The 19,865-nt window shown below is 46.5% G+C and overlaps 1 protein-coding gene across 11 annotated transcripts in view; it reads left to right on the top strand.

Annotated features, from left to right (window-relative positions):
- FRMD5 (FERM domain containing 5) overlaps positions 1–19,865 on the top strand; it is a 348,168-nt gene that overhangs the window by 292,975 nt on the left and 35,328 nt on the right. For 9 of the 11 annotated variants that reach the window (XM_054701129.1, XM_054701131.1, XM_054701125.1 and 6 more), the window contains exons 2-4: positions 11,191–11,295; positions 16,356–16,398; positions 16,600–16,678. In XM_054701129.1, coding sequence (XP_054557104.1) covers positions 11,191–11,295; positions 16,356–16,398; positions 16,600–16,678 — 227 coding nt within the window. Of the gene's footprint in view, positions 1–1,762; positions 1,791–10,367; positions 10,553–11,190; positions 11,296–16,355; positions 16,399–16,599; positions 16,679–19,865 lie in introns of those variants that run through there. The other 2 variants (XM_037502381.1, XM_037502377.2) reach the window with 2 other exon arrangements.

Below are 19,865 nucleotides of genomic sequence, written 5' to 3'. Positions count from 1 at the left end.
CTTCCCATATCTGTCATTTCCTACCCCTTTTCACTGACCAGGGAAGGGTTCTTAATCTTATATACAGAGTGATGCAAATAATACTTCATTCCCCACCAGACTATTGCCCCAAAGATCCTCCCATATAGCCATTGAGAAGCCCCATTGCAATCTAGGAAAACAGCCTGGGGAGGGTAGAGGGAGGAAGAATCTCTGGATCTGTTCTAAGAAGATCCTGCAAGTCCTTGCATATGATCTAATAGGGGTTTTCTGTTTGCTCATGGTACAATGTAAAATGACCAAACTTGTAACAGGATAATGGTTTCACATTTTAGTAGTCATCACTGTCTCAAGCCTGCCCGAGGCCATTTCTAGAACTGAATTGACTCTGTTTAGTTACTGTTTCCATTTGCTTTGAGAAAATGGCCTTGGTTTTTTTTAATTAATTCAATTAGCAGTCACTATCTTAATAAATATCTACCTTGTAAAGCTACCTGATTACCATTTTTTTAAAATATCTTTTCTCATTTAAGAGAAGGTGGACCTGCAGGGTGATTATTCTGGTAAACTAGTAACAGAATCAGAGACTTGGGGTGCATGGGGGATGTGAGATCATTTATAGAGAAGGAAATGACTTGCCCAAGAAATGGTTATCAGAATTTGCCTTTCTTGACTCCGATCACTTCCCTCCTGCTCAAAGTGGAACACAGACTTGCCTCCCTGATGTGGCGCGTATCCTCAGGGCATGAATCCTATATCCCATTGCTCCCCTCCCCCCATGGAGGGACAGCTGGATCCTCTCCCTGGAAAAAAAGAAAGAAGCCTGGTTGTGAGAGACAGGCCAGAGGGCTGCCTGAGAAGCCTAAGGAGCACAGATGCAGGGAGGAGGCAGCAGTACGCAGAGGTCAGGTCAGCTCCCAAGCCCACTCTTGGAGAAGAGACTCAAGGCCAGGAAGAGAAGTGTTCTGGAACAGACTCCCTGCCACTGACAGCAGAACTGAGTTGTAAGAAAGGGAGCACTTTCTCTGAATTAGGTTTGATGGTAACTGCCAGCTTTACTTTCTGATGATCTAGTTCATGCAAAAGTGTAAAGAGATTGAGCTACTTAGCCATTGAAAGTACATGGTAATTGGGGACTTGAACTTTCCAGCCAGAATTGGGCAGTTGCCCACTGTCATGAAAGGCAGAATCTGAAAACCTGGCAGGCAGAAGCAGAGCTTCTCTGTAGTATTTAACTCACAAGTTGAATGCTCTGAAGTTGGGACTCTTGGTTTGTGAAAGCTGAATGAAAGTGAGAATTGTGCTGACAGAGCTGGATTGCGGTCGAGTTAAATATCCACTTCTCCTCCCCCTCAGCCCTGCAGTCTTTTTGTCCGAGAGCTGCTGGTGACCAACGGTTACTGGAGAAGGGTTGATCGAGTGCGGTGATGCCCAGAACATCCACATCAGCATCTCCGAGAACTGGTTAGAAATCAGTCTGCTCAGGCCCTGGTCCCACAGAACCAGGCACTGTAGGAGAAAGCCCAGCAGTCTCCACGTGATGCTGATGTAGGCTCAAGCTTGAGAACCACAGAGGGTGGTGTGGTTCTGAATTTGCTGTTTATTAAGGAAACTCGACTTCTGAGTGAGCTCACCATCCGCCTGCCACCTTCCTCCCTTATTCCTCCCTGCCTACCGCTGGGACAGCCACTGTTGGGAGATCTGGGGTTTGTCCTGCTGTCTTCCCAGGCCTCAGCACTTGTGCCGTGATATCCCTCCACCGTCTGTTGGGCTCCAGGCCCCGCGTCCCACTCCTTTCCTGGGACTCGCAGGTTTGTGGCTGTAGTGAGATTTGTTTCTGCCTAGTGCTGGGGAAGGAGACAGTCATAATTGCAGTTTTGTGCCACCAGTGGGATCACAGGCCAGGAGTCGGCCCTGGAACCTCATCTTCCTCAGGGTTCTCTCTGCTGCGATGAAGCAATTTTGATGGAGGCCCTGGTCATTCTCAGGAGAATGGCCTGTCTGGTCCTAGCGAGGATGCCAGCAGCTGTGAGTGGGCATGCTCGGGGAGTTGGGGCCTCGGATCAGAGAGCCATAGGCCCCACCTCCCCCTTGCCTGCCAATAGGATGTGCAGTCACCTGAGGATTCCTGGGTAGAGTCTGAGGCTACAGTTAGCTCCCACAACTTTAACACCACAGAAGACAAATATGTTTTGAAAGAGATTAAGGTTCTGGGCTAATTTAGTGAAATATATTTTGTAAATGCTTTTTTATTTTAATTTTATTTTTTTTTTAATTATTTATTTTGTTTTGTTCGTTTGTTTGTTTTGTTTATACATGCACTGGGTACAGTCAGAAGTGCGGGAGGGCAAGAGAATTCACCAGAGCCAGAGTGGGGAGCAGAGCAGGCAGAAGGACCAAAGCACACTGCTGAGGGGAGCAGCGGGCGGCAGGAGAGGTCTGCGCGCCATGTGGGACCCTCCTCTGGTGGCCGGGGAGCAGCCGGGGATCGAACCGGCACCGCAGAGGCCGCGGGCAGCTTCGCAACCCAACGCTCAACCGCTGCGCCACCGGGGAGGCCCTATTTTAATTTTAATACCACCAAGGCATTAAAAGGCATAGTGCCAGTTGGAATTATGTCGTGCCACATCTCCCACCTTACTCCCCTCCTCCGTCCCACATGTTAGAAGCATGCAGGGAGCACGCCGTAGATGTCTGCTTTTGTCTTCACGGCATTGCTGCCAGGCCTCTGAGAGGCTTGGGTCGATGGCATGTATTTGATATTTTCTGCTCTTCTGACCTGGTTCTGGAAAGAAAACAGCCTTGGGGTATAGAGAAGATGGAAATTTGTGCTTTGAGAGCCCTTTGGGGCAGGTTTCCAAAATGGTGTCCATTCCCACAAGCTTGGGGACACTGCACAGGTGGACGCAGAGCCGGGACCCACTGAGTGTTCTTGTCCAGGGAGGCCTGACTTCTGCTCCTGGAGTGCAGTCTCATTGCTGAGGCCCTGTCACATGCAAGTACATTCAATCTAAAAGAAAAGGTCACAGGACAGAGGAAGTTGGCATACAGGGTTGGTACAGGTTGGCCTATACCAACAAATGTGATCGATTTTGAGCTAGACACAGCCCATAAATGAAAGTGGCCAAGATATTTGAGTCCTAGTGCAGACTCCTTTTCAACTACCCGAACAGTGCCCTAGAAGTGAGGAGGATACAGGGTTTTTTTGCATTTTATGTCTCATGTTTTGAGTACCATGATCATCCTTTGAGCGACATCATTTTAACTCTGTTTTATAGAAGGAAACAGAGCTCAGCACATTAGGGGACAGGTCTAAGGTCACAGTCTCAGGAGTGGCAGTGCAGAGCCTTGACTCCACATCGGTTCTCATCCTCGGTGCTGTCACCTTTCCGGAGCCCTTGCTCGCTCTGCTTCCTTTGCCTCCTCCTCACTTCTAGGGCACTGTTCGGGTAGTTGAAAAGGAGTCTGCACTAGGACTCAAATATCTTGGCCACTTTCATTTATGGGCTGTGTCTAGCTCAAAATCGATCACATTTGTTGGTACAGGCCAATAAACACTTAAGCACTTCAGGGGAAGGAAATTGGGAGAATATGTCCAGGGTTGAGAACCAGTTGGGGGTGCCGAGCTTGCCCTACTTCTCCTGACCAGGGCCACCCAGGTCTCTCCCTAAACCCAAGACATGACCACATTTGCCAAATAATATGTGCATTTGCCCTCTGCCAAAAAGAAAGGAGGAAGGAAGCAAAGAGGGAGGGGGAAAGAGAGGGACGGAAAGAGGAAATGAATTGTGAAACTGTTCTTAGGACTGGGGGAAATGTCTTTGTCCCCAAATTCTGCACTTCTTTTTTTAGCAAAATTGTATGCGAGGCGTAGCTGTATGAGAGAAAGGGGATAGCAGGAGAGAAGGAGAATGAATATAAGCCTCACACAAATACTCTGTAATGAGTTTTTTCTAACAAGCCTGGCTGAGTTTTCAGTAATTCTGCAGCTGTGACATGACTAGTCCCCTGAAATATTCAGCACTGACTGGAAAAATACAACCAAATTTTTTTCAATCAATAGCAAGAAACTGTGATGCTTCTAAGCACCTCCTCACTATAAAAGTGGCCTTATCATGGGAAGGATAGATGAGTTTGCTTTTCTTCAGGCCCTGCTCAGGTTTTTTTTTTTTTCTTCCTCAACTTCACGGGGTACTGGGAATCCACATAGGAATGAGGACACTTGGCTCTTGAAGCATCTTCATTGATATCTCATTAAGTCTAGCCCCTCATTAACCCTGCTCTTTTTTTTTTTTTAAGATTTATTTTATTTATTCATATAAGCGCTGGGGTACAGGCCTGAGATGTGGGGGGTGAGAGAATTCACCAGAGACAGAGCAGGGAACAGAACAGGCAGACTAACTGAAATACACTGCTGAGGGGAGCAGCGGGCGAGAAAGGAGAGGTCTGCTGCATCATGTGGGTAGCCCCCTGGCTGGAGATCGAACTTGTGCTGCAGTGGCTGTGGACAGCTTCATAGTGCTAAGACTTAACCCCTCGCACCACCAGGGAGACCCAAGCCCTGCTCTTCTCTGACAGCTACTCAACGGCAAGTTTGGAGGTTCTGCCCAGAGGATCTTAGTTGCCCTTATTGAGTTTTCTTAGGGCCATCTGTGCAGACAGACCACTTAGTCTTCCCTCGCATGACATTTACTTGCACACAGTGACCTCCATGTTCCAGAGCAAATGTGTTTCTCCGTCTCGTGTACACTTCCGCTGCACCCCACACCATGTGGTGAGAGCTGAGGCAGCTCCCTGACCCAAGCAAGGACTGCCAGCAAGGCTCCCCGGGTGCCTTGCCTGGCATCAAAACCTATAGACATCTTTTGTATGACAGAAATATATCCCCCACTCCCTCAATTGGCAGGTAGTGGTGGGGGGGGGGGCGGTAACAGGGCAAGTAGTTGCTGCATTTATAAGGATTAGGTGAGGCCTGTGGCTGCAGGGGTCTGGTTGAGCACCATTCCTCTCTCCCACATGAACTCTGCCCTCCCTCTACTCAGGGATGGAGATGGCCCCACAGCAGCCTCCTGATACTACAGCCTGGATAGCTAGTACCTGCATGGGCCCCATCTTTCCAGCCCAGCTCTGGAGTCTGCCTCCTCTGAGAGTAGGGAGTAGAGGTTGCCTGGGCAAGCATGACCCTGCTGCACTTGGGCTGACTTGCCACACAGTGAGGCTACATTTCCCTCTGGAATGAACTTCCCCATCTTCTCCCTGCAGGCGCTGGCTGCTTTTCTAACTGCAGCATCAGCAGTTCCTGGAGAGATTTTGTTGGTTGACTAAGCAAGAAAAGTGGGCTCCTGGGCCAAGAGCTCAGCAGGGGTTCCCTTCCTTCAAAGAAAATGTAAATTAGCATGGAAGGTGCTGAGGTTAAGAAATGTGGGGCCCTACTGTTAGCATCTACACCCCCACCCTCCTTCTATCTCAGCGAGCTGAACTGGGTGTAGTGTGTGAACACAGGGGCAAGCCTGCCTCCCCGTAAATGATTCACACTTTTTGGTCCAGCTTACTCATGCCACGGCCCTGAGAAAAGGAACTGATGTGGCTGTTCCTCTGTGACATTGAAGTACTTTTACAGCATCTGCTGAACTGGGCAGACATCAGCACACAGCCCTTAGGGGACACTGATAAGGGAAGCAAGAAAATCTCTGGCCAAGGAGACTTGAAAGTTCAGCTAGAATAGAGGCTGAGGTGCCATCCCAACCCTGCTGCCTCATCTTTCCCTGTCAAGCCTTTGAGGACATCTTGTTCAGCTCTTGCCCCTTCTCTACCCCATCTTGGCATGGCCTTTTCTGCCCTTGGGATGCCTGAGCTTTTGGGCTGCAGGTGCCCTCTGTCTGCTACCCCTCCATCGCACCTCTGCCCATGAGAAACTGTAGCCAGCTCGCATTTAACAGCAGGTGCCCAGGATCTGAGAAAGCTGTAATCACGCAAAACCCTCTTCAGAACTCATGTAGTTTGCACTTAAAATCTGCTTGCCTCACAGGTAAGCCTTATTCAGTCAAATAAGGTGAGGCCTAATGACTGAGGGGCTTTCTATGGGTTAACCCCTCTGATGAGGGTGTACCATGCCAGAGTCCCCTGGACAGACTCCAGACTGAGTTCAAATATAGCTTCCCTCCTGCCCGAGGGTACGGATTATGAGGCAGAAAATGCAATTAACCTTGAATAGTGTAGGTCACTGGCCCAGGCTTGCTTGCTGCTTTGCTGCCTCAATCCCTTCCTTAAAGAAGAAACAAACTGCAGGGAACCAGAAACCAGGCACTCCAGTGGGGAGCAAGAATATGAATTCTCCCAACCCGAGGTGCAGAATGATTCTACAGGGTTCATGAATCATTCTGTACACCATATGGAGAGAATGAATGGGCTACACTTACATACACTATTATATTCAAATATGTTAGTAATATTGTAGTTCATAAAATATAAGCTTATAAATGGATGCTTAATAAGTTATTTTGACCCAGTAGTGTCTTTGGGAAGAGAATAACCTCAGAGATGTAGCTGGATTTGGGTGCTTTCCACAGCTCACTTGTCCTGAAGATAAACGTCTTTGGGTTTGGAGTCCTGACTTTGTGACTAAACAGTAATCATCTGTCAACGCAAGTGGCTGTTTCTCTGGTGTAATCAATGGCACAACATTCAGCACACAACACGGCAAGCTACTGCACCAGGCAACTGCAGTCTAAGAGAATAGGACTCACTGGCCTTTGCTATCCTATTGAAAAAAAAAAAAGGGTTGCTGCCATAGAATATTCCAGAAGACCCCAGGCTCAGCACAGGTAGACCACAGCAAGGGGATGCTAGGACTCAGTTGGCATCTGGAAGTGTGGGGGATCCTAAAGCCAGGGAGTTTATAATCCCTAAAATCTAGCCTCTGCCAGCAGCTGGCTGAAGGGAGCCCACCTCGATGGGTCTACTGAATGTGACTCCCCCTGTGACGCCTCAAGCATGGGTACCCCAGCAGAGGGGCAGTCGCAAACCCTCTGTGCAGGGTACCCCAACAGTGCTCTGAGTTGACGCTGCCTTTGTATATCTGCTGGGAATTTAAATTTCCTGGAATTCCACAATGAGGAGATAGCTACTTACCTCTCCCCCGTCCTCCTCACCTCCCACCCTCCAGCCTTGGAAAAAGATGGAGAAGATGCTTCTCGTTGTTAGTCTACACAAGAGTTTTATGACTCAAAACCATACATCTAACACTGGCAAATGAGAACATGAGGGAACTAGGAAGTCATGGTGGGGAGAAGGGGTTTCACCAGATACTAAGGAATTACAAGGAAAAGAGCCCTTTTTTTATAGATATAGGGAATGAATAATGGGAAATGTCTTTTCTCTTAACTACCTTGAGAGAAAAGCCGTGCTCCCTTTTCCTTCCTGTGAGGTGGGAGAACGCTGAGGTTGAATCTACTGAATTTAAGGTTTTTACTATGAGCCCTAGAAGTACATTTGAGTTGCTAGCCCATGAGAATGAGTTGTTTTACAGAGAACATGATTTTTATTCAAAGTGCATGTGATTACTATCACAGAAGTACATTTTCCCATGGCCACCCTAAGTTCCTGATAATGTAGTGATTGTATGTATGGCAGCGAACTTCTTTAGCTATTAAAACTCATCCCCGCTGATCAGTGTAGTAACCAAAGCAAAATCTGTGTAGAACAATAATCACAATATGCAGCTGTTGCTTAATATTCCAGTTCAGTTGCTCTGATCGAATAGTACAGGATGTGCTGCTTGGGATAGAGTTAAGCATATGTCCTCTGTTCCCAAAAAGCCTTGAAAACAATTTTGAGCTCTTCACATACCCTAGGGCATCAGTAAGGCGAGAGCTGATGGTGTTCAGGTGCCCTTTGAAAGACCTGAGTTGTGACCCACCACCCAGAAGTCCCACTGGGATACATGGGAAGTCTCTATTCTGAGAATAGCTCTTTCTGGTAGAGACCAAAGGGTATAAGAATAGCCCTGCTGCCTCAGGATTATGTTGTGTAAGGGAGTGTGGGGGTGGGCCTCCCTGGTGATCTAGGGGTTAAGTCTCAGTGCTGTCACTGCTATGGCCTGAGTTCGAGCCCTGGCGAGGAGGTGACCCACATGGCGCAGCAGACCTCTCCTTTCTTGCCTTCTGCTCCCCTCAGCAGTGTATTTCAGTAGATCTGCCTGTTCTGTTCCCCACTCTGTCTCTGGTGAATCCTTTTACCCCCCGCACCTCTGGCCTACACCCCAGTTCTTCTGCAAAAAAAATATTTTTTTCCAAAAAGGTAGTGTGGAGCCAGCAGAAGTGTATGTGTGTGTTGGGGGGGGTGAGCAGGGGGTTGCCCACATGACACTGCCTTCCAATCCTGAGGGGATAAGCTTCTCAAGATATTGGCTGAATGATATGATGTCTTGTCCTAGTTCCCCTTGGCAAGTATAGGGTGAGCCAGCAGACAGGAGAGAGGTGAGGTGTAAAGCTTTTGTGGAGTCTTAAAGATCTAAACAAAAGGGCAAGACCAGGCCCTTTTGTAACTGTCCATGGTCTTGGACCTGGGCACAGGGGAGAGATACTTCAGATCATGTAAGACAACCTCAATTTGGATGCAGAATCTGACACAGACCCATGTGTCCTCTGCTCCCAAAAAATGATCACCAGAAATAATCATCCTAGTAGAGCTAAAAACAAGGCCCAGAGGTGGATGTTTTGCAGGGTCCAGGTATTCTGATAGTTTCCTGCAAGCCATTCTCTTCCCAGCTCATCCCAAATACCCAGGCATGTCCCTGAAGGGAAGGTTATAAATTTAAAATTGCCTCAATTCTTTACATTTTGTGATACTTTCTAGCCAGCACCCTACCTTCTGTTCAGTTATTTATTCTGCAAAAGATTATTGAGGACCCACCTGCCCATGTGCTAAGTTCTGGAAGATGGTTTCTGCCTTCATGAAAATTATAGTCTAGAAAAGGAGAGCAGCAGACAATAAATAAGAAACAAGTCAACAAGATAATTAGATTATAATAAGGATTGTGAAGGAAATAGAGTAAATGAAAGAGATACTGAGAGGTGCTGTTCAGAGAAGGTAGTTGAACTGAGCCCTCACAGAGAGGAGTGGCCACAGGGAGAGCTGGAAAAAGAGCATCCCAGGGCACGGAATACAGCGACGCAGAGGCAGGAAAGCTCTGGCACATTCACGAATAGAGGCCGACTGGAGTGTAGGAAGGAGAATGGCCTGGGATGAGTTCAGAGACAAGACATGTGCCAGGTTGTGTAGGGCCTTGGAGGCCATGATCGCAGTTTGGATTTTATTCTGAGAGCAACAGGAAGCCACTGACAGTGTTAAGCAGGAGCAGTGATGTAATTAAAGATCACTGTGTGCTCACTGCTGCGTTGTTTGTAATAGCAGATTAAAAACAAATTCCATCAATATCGAGTTGGGTAAATAAATTTAGGTTCATTCCCATAGTATGCAGCAGTTAAAAGCCGTGAGACATATCTAAACGTGCAGCTGTAGAAGAAGCCACATGATTCTTTAGGTAAGAAGGAAAAAAAACCAAGAAACAGATACAGTATAAAATCTTCTGCCAGTGTATTTTAAAAAGGGTGGGGTGGGGTGTGGGGTGTGTGTGTGTGTTTGTGTGTGTGTGTGTGTTTGTGTGTTTGTGTTTGTGTTTGCTTGCCTGTATGAAATACCACTCAGGAATCTCTAACACTTTGCTTCTGGAGAGAATGGAGGCACAGGGTGGCTAGCGTAGGAGGGTGGCTAGGTTTCTGGAGCCAATTCCAATGAGTATTTGTGGAGGTCTCTCCGTACCAATGAGCAATTCTGGGACACCAGCGGGGTGAGAGAGAACTCAATTCTGACACTGTCTACCCAGAAATAATACCAGATTCCACAGTAAAAGAGCTCAGCCTCCAGCATCTCCCACCATTCTTCAGATGCAGGCCCAAGCCTGCTTGTTACCTGTATTTCTGAGCAACCAGCTACATATTGGAGGTTCCTATAACTTTTAACTCTTTGGAGTTTAAGTGCCAGTTACAGCTTATTTGTCTGTGCTTCTTGTCAACTAGCCGTAAATCAGAGACTTTTGGGGCCCCCTCCTCAGGTTCACTTAATTTGCTTCAGCGGATCACATAAAAATTCACTAGGTTACCAACTTATTACAAAGGACACTAAATTATATGACTCAACTACTAAATGAAGAGAGACATAGGGTGAGGAGCTTGGGGTCCAGCAAGGTAGCCATTGGAAGTACATTGTTCTCTAAGCTCCTTCTGAGGGTCATGGAAGCTTCATTACATCAGCACCATTGATGAACTCATAGGCCATTGATTTTGAACTAATCTCTACCCCCAACCACATTCTTCCTTCCCTGGAGACCTGGAGGTGGGGGCTAGAGTTCAAACCCTTTAATCACATGGTAGCTTCTCCTGGCAACCAGTCCCCTTCCTTAGGCACGTTCAAAAGTCACCACATTCATATAACAAAAGACACCTCTATCCCTCTCAACACTTAAGAAATGCCTAGACACTTGGGAGCTGTAATCCTGGAACTGTGCATGCAGGTATACCTATATAAGAATTAGATCTTGGTCATCTAAGTGACCAAATACATATTTTTCTCAGAGACTAACTCTTCCTAGTATATAGCCTTTTGTATATTAGAATATCTTACCATGTGCCTGTTTTACCTATTCAGTAAAAAGACATCATGTCTAAATTATGGCTACCCTGTTTGCTGCATGGAGACAGGGCAAGAACAGCAGCACAGAACCATTTAGACGGCGCTAGCGATGGTCCAGCCGAGAAGTGGTGGCATGACCTGTGGGGTTGGTAATGGTGATGGAGAGAAGTGGGTGGATGTGAGGCAGAGCCTGCAGGACACAGCATATTCCATGCTGACATTCCCTCCTCCCAGCAGTTAGGAAAGCTCTGTGCAGTGGAGACTGGAACTGGTGTTACCTGACTTGACTCCAACTGCTCTAACATCTTTATGGCGGGAAGGGTTCTTGGGCTCCTTCCAAAAGCTGAAAGTCTCAGAATTCCAGTGACTGACTAATGCATCACAATATGAAGGACACAGTTGTGGACATGAGCCTGTTTCCTATCTTCCTGCAACAGTTAGAAATGATGTTTAATGACTACCAAACAGTTGTGCTACAGATGTGCGCTCATTTCTCAACGGAGCTTGCTTTCTTTGCAGAGAGATGCCAAGGGCCAGTACCTGTTTGACCTTCTTTGCCACCACCTGAACCTACTTGAGAAAGACTATTTTGGGATCCGCTTTGTGGACCCAGATAAGCAGCGGGTAAGTGAATATTCAAAACATGAAGTGGAGGACAGGGTCATTCAAGCCTGAAGCTTTTAACTGTCGTGCCTATACAGAGTTTGGCCTTAGGAGTCAGGGACCAACCTGACACTGCAGTGTGGTGACATCCCTTCAAATCACATTATTAGATCTGGAAGGCACCTTGACAGAGCTCACGTATCCTCTCACAAATGCTGAAACAGCAGCCCAAAGTTGCTCAGTTGGGGGCAGAGCTGTGCTTGTGCTGAAGTCAAAGCCCAGGTCACTGGCTGAGCCTCTGCTGCCCAAGCTCTAGTCAGCAGGCTGAACCACATTGTTCTGCTTGGGGACCTCGCCATCCCTGTCTGGCACGCCAGAGCTAGAGTCATCTTGATGCAGGCCTTTTGGCGCCTTGCAAGTTTGCAATTCTTGTTCTACTAGAACAGCATGGGTATCTCTGTGATTTGACATTGACACAGGTCATTGACAAAGACTGTGATGTTCTAGACAGACATAGGCACAAGTTCATTATCACCGGACCCCTGCATACCTCTCTACCTTGGTCTCCCCTGACCTGGCTCCTCCCTGCTGTGACCTAGAGAGTACTCCAGTTCTCTAGACATGCCAGCCTTCTCTCATTTCAGAGCTTTCACCTACACAGCTCTCCCTGCCTGGAACATTTCCTTGCTAATCCATACTGCACACACTCTCGTGGCTAACTCCTCCTCATACGTAGTCTTACATGTCGTCTCAGTTTAGACTCTTGCTTCTTCCAGGAAGTTTTCCCAAGGCCCCACTCTGCATGAAGGGCCCCTCCTGTACTCCAGGTGCTCTATACTACCCCTGTCATGGCACTAATTGCACCATGTGGTAATTGTCTGTTTATTTACTTATATTCCCCACAAAATGTTAATTCCATGAAGGCATGGACTTTATCCCATTCATCACTATAATGCATGGAACTAGCACAGGGCCTAGAATGTAGTGGATGTTCAATAAATATTTACTAAAGGAATAATGAGGTGTCAGTGGTTTACAGTGCCAAAGTTCTTCCCTTGCTTTGTTCAGCCCGCACACACCTGCAGTTTCTATAACTGCTGTTCATCAGCTTTGCTGCCTGTAGGTCTATGTACTCCCTGGCATCCCATCAAAGAAGGCAAGTGTGAAGAAGCATTCACCCCTCAATACCTCCCTTCCCTGTACTCCTATCCACCACCTGCTCCCTCCAAAAATATCCCCACAAATCCCAGAGGGCCCCCCTTTCCTGAGTTCACTGACTTTCCTCACGGCTCCCAGTGTGGGCTTCATGTCTGTTGTCACCGGGGTCCTTAAAGCCCCAGAGGGCACAGCTGCCCAGCAGGGTCCAGGCCCTTCATCATGACAGTCAAGTGTTGATTTGTTCTTTCATGCTCTGAGCCACCATGTCTCCAGGTCACATTTAGGGTTCAGTGTCAAACTTAGAAGCTTAGGAAAGAAAAGGACTATATCACCCACTTCCTTTGACAAGCCCTGTCCCATTTTAGTGACAGATTTCATTCCTCCTGGCTCAGCAGAATTTTGAGCATCATTAGTGTTTGGGAACTAGTGTCTGGGTCAGCCCTTCACCCTCTAAAGGTACTACTCTCTTAACATAAATACTATCCTTAACTCTGGACCAAAGTATAAGACCTATGAACTCATAGTGCCGTGACTCACACGCTTTAGGTTCCATTCACTCTTGGAATGATGGACTTTTCACAAAGAGTTTTTTGGTTGATGCTATTTGTTTTTTGGGGGGAGAGAGGTTGGGATCTCAGCTCTTTCCCCTTGTGAAGGAAGACTTATCTGAAAAGGGCAAAATGTATCCTGTTCATTATTTTTTGGTCAGAATGTACTTGAGAAGAACAAGACAGCATGTGGATTTAAAGTACTTTAATCCACAAAGATTAAAAGCAGAAGGAAGTGAGGAAAAGGAGAAATGAACATTTATGTCCTGGCTGCCGTGTGCCCGGCTCTGCACTGAAGCACAAGCCTAAATCAGCCAGTGGCTACTGAGCACTACGCTGCGAGCCGCACATGTAATTTATAGGCTCTGAAGAGCAACTGTATGCCTAAATTATTTAATCCTTACCACAAATGAGATACATATCCACAATAATAATACCCATCCTCCAGATGAGTAAAGGAAATCTCGGATAAGTTCATTAACTTACACAAGGTAAGCGGCAAAGTTAGCCTCCAGCTCATGCCTGACTCCAGAGCCTTGGTAGTTTCTAAGGTTCACTACTGCATTCATACCTGATCGACTCTAAAGTTGACTGAGGGGTTATTGTGAGGTTAAGAAGAACAAGGAGGCTTGAGAGGATACTTGAGAGTTGAGGGAAGGTGAATCTGTAGAAAACTGTCCTAGATCTACTGATTGATGGTAGAGATGGAGGAGGTTAAGCTCCTGGCTCCCCTGTTTCTAGATTTGGGGTTCTTAGTCTTTGACTCTGGCCATGAAGGATTTCAAAGTCACATCATTAACAGAAGCAAAAGCAAAGTTTATTCAGAGACAGAATGAAAGTTCTTCCAGGGAGAGGCCCCGGGCAGACAGTCCAGGGAAGAACAACAGTGAGAAAAGACAGGGGGCTCTTGGCTTAAAATTGGATGTAGGAGGCTGCTCACGCCATCCCTTCCTGGGGCAAATGCATAGGCACTCACAGGATGTTAGTTTGTCAGTCCAGGCATCAGTTGCTAAGTTATCTCCCCTTCTACTGTACTCCCAGGTTGTAGTGTTATCAGCCCCAGCAGTAAGTTGGGGCACGAGTTCCCCCTTAGCTGCTTCTTGCTCTCCTCAAATTTTGTCAGCCTACCTACCTTCATTCTTCTGGGCATTTCTTAGCTCTCCCCAGACTTTATTGGCTCTAGCAAATAAAATTCCTGGGATTATGAGTATAGTTGGCCATTTATTGCCCTCCCTGGGGCACCAAGCATTCTGAATCCAGCCCCAGTGCTCATGTCCATCCCCACATCACTGCGGGGGGATTCAAGAGAGGGGGGATCTCAGTAGGGTCTGCAAACTTTCCTGGGGCCCCTCCAAGAGAAGCTGCCTTACTCTTCCCCCTCCCCTGTGCCTGGCCCAGGTCCTGAGCCAGCTTTAGCCTCGCCTTTGCACCCTTTCAATCCCTCAGAGTCTGAAGATGATGCCATGTTGGCCCATTTACCAAATGCAGGAGGAAACTCCCCTCTCTGAATCACTTCCTCTTCTCCTGACCCCACTTTTCCCAGCCCGGTGTTAGCAGTTTGCTAGGGACTCTGGGATCCAGATTTTGTCAGCTGCATAAGGTAATTCTGGATGTCACTGTATTCATGGGATCCTGTCAAGAGTCTTCTGTTTGGCCCTTTACATTTCTTGGACAAGCTGTGACAGTTTCCTGCTCCCTTTCCACCCCCTTGAATTCTCTTCCAGCCTCACTCCTTTCTTGAGCTTTTACCAGCCTATAAACTAATGTCTTCTCTATTCCCAAGGGGACTAGCCTTTTTGTCATTCAGCTCCATCTGTCCTCTGCTAATAATGGATCTCTCCGTCATTCCTCTTAGTTTTAAATCTTCCTTTGTTTATTTATTTTAATCCAGTGGTTAAATGTCTAGGTGTGTTCTTTACTGAGGCCCAGATACTTGCTGTTTTCTCCTCACTGTACACAACCCAGTGTGCTCTGGACAGGCCTCCTCAACCTCAGAGGCACAGCCTGGGACCGCAGTCGTTTCCGTGCAATTTCATCTCTAGTCTTTGCTTCCCTGTGAAGCCAAGCCGCGGTGGGCCGTGTAATGTGAGAAGGACCTCTTAGCCACATTGAGTGGCTGTAATGAGTTGCCAGCCTCGTGGGAACTCAGATCAGAGGAAGCAAGAGAGCAAAATGTCAGCCCAGATTATCCATGTGGAGCTGACGGAAGAACTGGCTCTTAGTGGGTCCATTAGCTGCGTGACCCATGGCCCGGCCCAGAAGGTGAGAGCTGGGAATCGAGGGAGGCCAGGATGCCGTCTGCATGGCCCTGGCTGCTTTCCTGCCAGAGGGAGGACTCTGCCAAGATGGTACACTAAGTGTAAGTAACCAGAAAAGAGGAAGGTGTGGCGCCAGTTCCTTCTTCCGTTCAACAGTTGCTCACTGGACATCAGGCAAGGCACTGGTGAAACAACAGTGAACCAGACCTAGCTCTCAGCCCTCGCGCAGCTTGTATTGAATAGTTTTATGTTATTGCAAAATAATCAAACCCCAAGTAACAGCAGTTCTAGCTCTCTGTGCATTGTCAAGTTTCCTGACTAGCATAAAAGCAAGAATATCAATAATGAGCTTTATAAAGTTCTGTAGAACTAGAAAAGATATAGAAGTCTCTCATTGCTTCCTTCTCCCAAACATAATACCATGGGGAAAATTGTTTTGCTACTATGTCTGCCTCTAGGAAGATCCAAGGGAAAGAGGATACTCCACTACACATTGGTTGTGGTAAGTTATGAGAGTTAGGTTTTAAACTTCCCTGGATGCCACAGGTATCCTACATTACAAGGATGGGCAATTAATCTCACTCACACAAAAAATAGGATAGACATCAGGCCATCCTTGACTTCTCAGGAAGCAATATATGATGTTTTACCTGTCCGTACTTTCTAGGGCTGCTACAAATAACCTCTGTCCCCACCTTCCTGCCAGAAAAAAAGTTGACAGGTAGCACAAACACATACAACCCATTAAAGTCAGGATTTGCCTAGTCAAGTCAAGTGGGGCTTTGTCCCCATCACACATATGTATAGTTGCTTGTACCTACTGCTATGCCAGAAACATGGCTCAGAACTTGGCACCCTGTTTTGGAAGAGGGGGCATTGCCAGGAAGCCCACAAATGGCATCTGAAACTGGAACTCTTCCCCCTTCACAGCTGGCTCCATGGGGCTCTTACTTTAGAAAAGCATATCACTCTTTCCTCTCCAAACCTACATATCACAAGCTTCTGGGCTGCTTTCACCCTGGGCTGCAATCTGTCGAGTTATTGAAATTGGATGAGACAATTTATATTTGACACCACTCCTCATTAGGGTTTTCTTGTTCTGTGTGCTCTGTTTCAGCATTGGTTGGAGTTTACGAAGTCTGTGGTGAAGCAACTGCGGTGTAAGTATTCTCTGAAAACACTGAAGCCTCCTCTTAGGGTGTGTGGGGTGAGTCCTCCAAGTTGTAGTAAATCTTGGTAATTTTTCACTATGTTGGGTATAAGTTGGCCCTAAACATGGGAGGATTTTCTTTTGATGGGGAGGGAGCCCAGTCACCTTCTGGAGAGGGGCTGCCCTCATGGACACCTCTTTTTCTCTGCAGCCCAGCCTCCATTTACCATGTGTTTCCGTGTGAAGTTTTACCCTGCAGACCCGGCTGCCCTGAAAGAAGAAATAACCAGGTGAGACTGAACACACTTACCTGAGCCACTAAGACCCACAACCTCATAGATCCTCTGGTTTAGTAGCTCCTAACTCTTATAGACAGAGAATACTCCCTAAACTAACCTTCTATATTTCATCCATGTGCTTTCTTTGCTCCTTCTCCCAGTAGAACTGGAACATAATGAGCTTCTTTCCATCAAGAAATATGAAGACTTAAACTGGTCATCCACAGAGGGATCTGGAGTAACTAATTAACCAGAAAGCACTTTTTCCTATCACTTATAATGTGGCCACTGTGGATGTTCTGGAGAGGGCTGTGTTGCTGCTTATTTTGGGGACTGAAAATAGACTCTGGTGGCCTAATGTACTTGAGAGATGCCAAAGCATGACACTGAAAGATAAGCTGGAAAATACTGAAGGTTTTAAATCCAAGTGGGTAAACTCCAGTGTGCTGCTGGATCAAGTCCGTGATAAACTCTTTATTGTGGGGATCATGTTCTGTGGCAGGCAGACAGCTGCATAGAATGAACCCTGTCTCATCCAGCACCACTTGAGGATGAGAAAGAACCTCTGTGCCTGCAGACATCCTGCAAGAGGGTCAATGAATAAGAGCCTCAAAGCTTCCCCGGGCTTTTGTATATTTGAGCCAAATTCACTCGATAAAAGTCTTGCCTCAGAGATTCAGGAACTTTCTCTAACAGGAACCCTTAATTTTTATATTAGAAAGATACAATCTTGACATAAGTAAAACCTTGATCTTCCCTTATAGAAGGGCAGGGAGAGGAAGTCATAAGTGTTAAGCAGCTAATTTCTGAGCAGTGCAAGAGAAAGCCAGTCCAGGTCATCATCCAGGCCCTGGTCAGTACATCCGCTTCACCAAGTCAGCAAACGTCAAGGGCACTGACAAGCGTGTGAGCCCCTCCTCCCTCCATATGAGTCTGTGCTGTCACGCGTCTCTACTCTTTGCCTCTCACTGTCCACCTCAGCAGCTTCCCTTCCCTAGAATGCCACCTCCAAGTGTCGTCAGGAGTGTGAACCACAGGATTCCAGGACCTGACTGGGAGTCTCTGTGCCTTCCCCTCCCTGAGGCATTCTGTGGAGGTCACGGAGTCTTTCTGTTCACATCCCTGGCTGATCTGAAGAGAGTAGGTACCTGCCCCAATTGCACTCAGTACCCATAATTCATTCCTGGCTCAGAGCCTGCACTCCACCTTCCTGCCAAACTAATTTAGCTGTCAGTGTTTTTTCCTAGCAATATGGGTCCTAAATTTCCCTGCCATCTCAGCCATTCCCATAAAGCCGGGCTGAGAGGAGGGGATGAGGTAGGGAGTAAAGAACTGTGCTTCAATTTATCTCTTGGACTCTTTCCAGATGATAAATTTAGTTGCCAAATCCTGATTAATCTCTTTTGTCATTTTTTTAAGTAATAAATAGATTTCCTTGTCTGAGCTAGAGACAAGACAGAGAAAATGGGGATTAGGTACCAGATTTAGCTTTTAACAGGGACTGCAGGTGTATGAACTCTTTGGAAAGATCAGGTAATAGAAGGAGAGACTGCGTGCAAATGGGGCCCTATCTTGCAAGGAAGCAACTGTCTGACACATGTTTGAGCAGGTGCTCAAAAAAAAAAAAAAAAAGTTCATAGAATGAATGCATGTATGCTTGAGAGAATAGAGTTTTTAGGTCACTCATTCCTTTGATGAATATCATTTGAACCTTCCTTAAACGAAGATGGGTTGGCAAACTCTTCACGTAAAAGGTCAGACAGTAACTATTTTAAGCCTTGTGGGACATATGGTCTCTGTCACAACTATTGATTTCTGCCATTGTCATGCAAAAGCAGTCATAGACGATGCACAAATGAATGAGCATGGCTGTGTACCAATAAAATTTTATTTATTGGAAATTATGGTGGCAGGCCATCTTTTGCCAATCCCAAACCAAGGAATCAAAAAGACCTGGATTCAAATCCCAGATTGTCCTTTAACTAGGTTTGTGACAAGGCAAACTACAATATTTTTCTAATCATTCACTTTCCTCATCTGTGAGGCAGAGTTAAACATAGTAGTTATCTCATAGAGTTGTTTGAAAGGGTTAAATGAGAGGAAAGTGTTAAATAGTACAGCGTGTGGAGCAGCACACACTTAGTCAATCATTATTATTGTGTTATCTCTTCCCCCTGGAATGTAAGCTCCAGAAGAGACTGATTTGTCCCTTGCTGTGTTCTCTGCACCTGTGGCAGTGCCGGCACACACTGTAAGTGCCCAGAACTCAATGGGTGGATGGATGAGTAGGTGAGTTAGGTACAGGATATAGAGGATCTCTAGAAGAATATTAAAATGAAACAAAATCTGACTTCAAGGAGAATGCGGTGGTGAAAGAAGACATTCTAAACTTGATTACAGTTGGGAAAAAAGGATGGTAGAAAATAGAGGAAACTGGGGCAAAAAATCTGAAAGGAAGGTGAAGGGCAAGGAATCTTCTGGAAGAAACTCTTTAGCCACCAAGGCTTTCCAGAGTTCCAAGCCTTTATTTCTAGAAATATCTGGATTCATCCCCACCTTCCCATCTCAGGACACACAATGCCAAAGCTAATACCTTGGAGACCACACTAGCATTAAAACAAAATGGAGGTATAGTAAAGTCTCATCGAAATCAGAAAGAGGTAAGTAATGTTTTTTTTTTAAAAAAAAAAGTGTCCCAAGGAACAGCTTGTCTTAAATCTGGTCTCAACCTGATAGCTTCTTTGGTTCCGATGGAGACTTCTCTCGATGGCAAAGAGTCTCTTGACTTTTTTAGGACCTTTCTCTGAATTTCCATGGGGAGGAGAAAAAGCAGCAGGCCTGGAGTCAGGAGGCCTTGAGACTGACAATTCACTGTATCTCTCTAGACTTCTATCTCCTCAGCTATAAAACAAGAGAATTAGACTCTGTAACTCCTTTCCTTCCCCTCTCTCCCTCTTTCCTTCTTACCCACTCTTGCCTGGACCCCTCCCCCCAACCATGTGGCATTTCACTGTGGGAAACTGTGAAGACAAACTTGATTTGGTAGGGTCATCTTAGTTCATGATGTCTTTTTCAGGGGGCTGAGTGGGGTTCATGGTGGGGGATGGAGCGACAAGGGAATTCTTACTGACTTCCAGATTATAGTACTCACCTTCCCAGACCATCCTGATGCAATTAATTAGAAGGATGCTTTTGAGTT

The sequence above is a fragment of the Talpa occidentalis genome, unplaced genomic scaffold, assembly GCF_014898055.3.
Source record: "Talpa occidentalis isolate TD23 unplaced genomic scaffold, MPIMG_talOcc4v2.1 talOcc4.11, whole genome shotgun sequence".
Taxonomy (NCBI): domain Eukaryota; kingdom Metazoa; phylum Chordata; class Mammalia; order Eulipotyphla; family Talpidae; genus Talpa; species Talpa occidentalis.
Note: the sequence above shows the minus strand (reverse complement) of the source record. Positions and strands in the feature narration are given on the sequence as shown.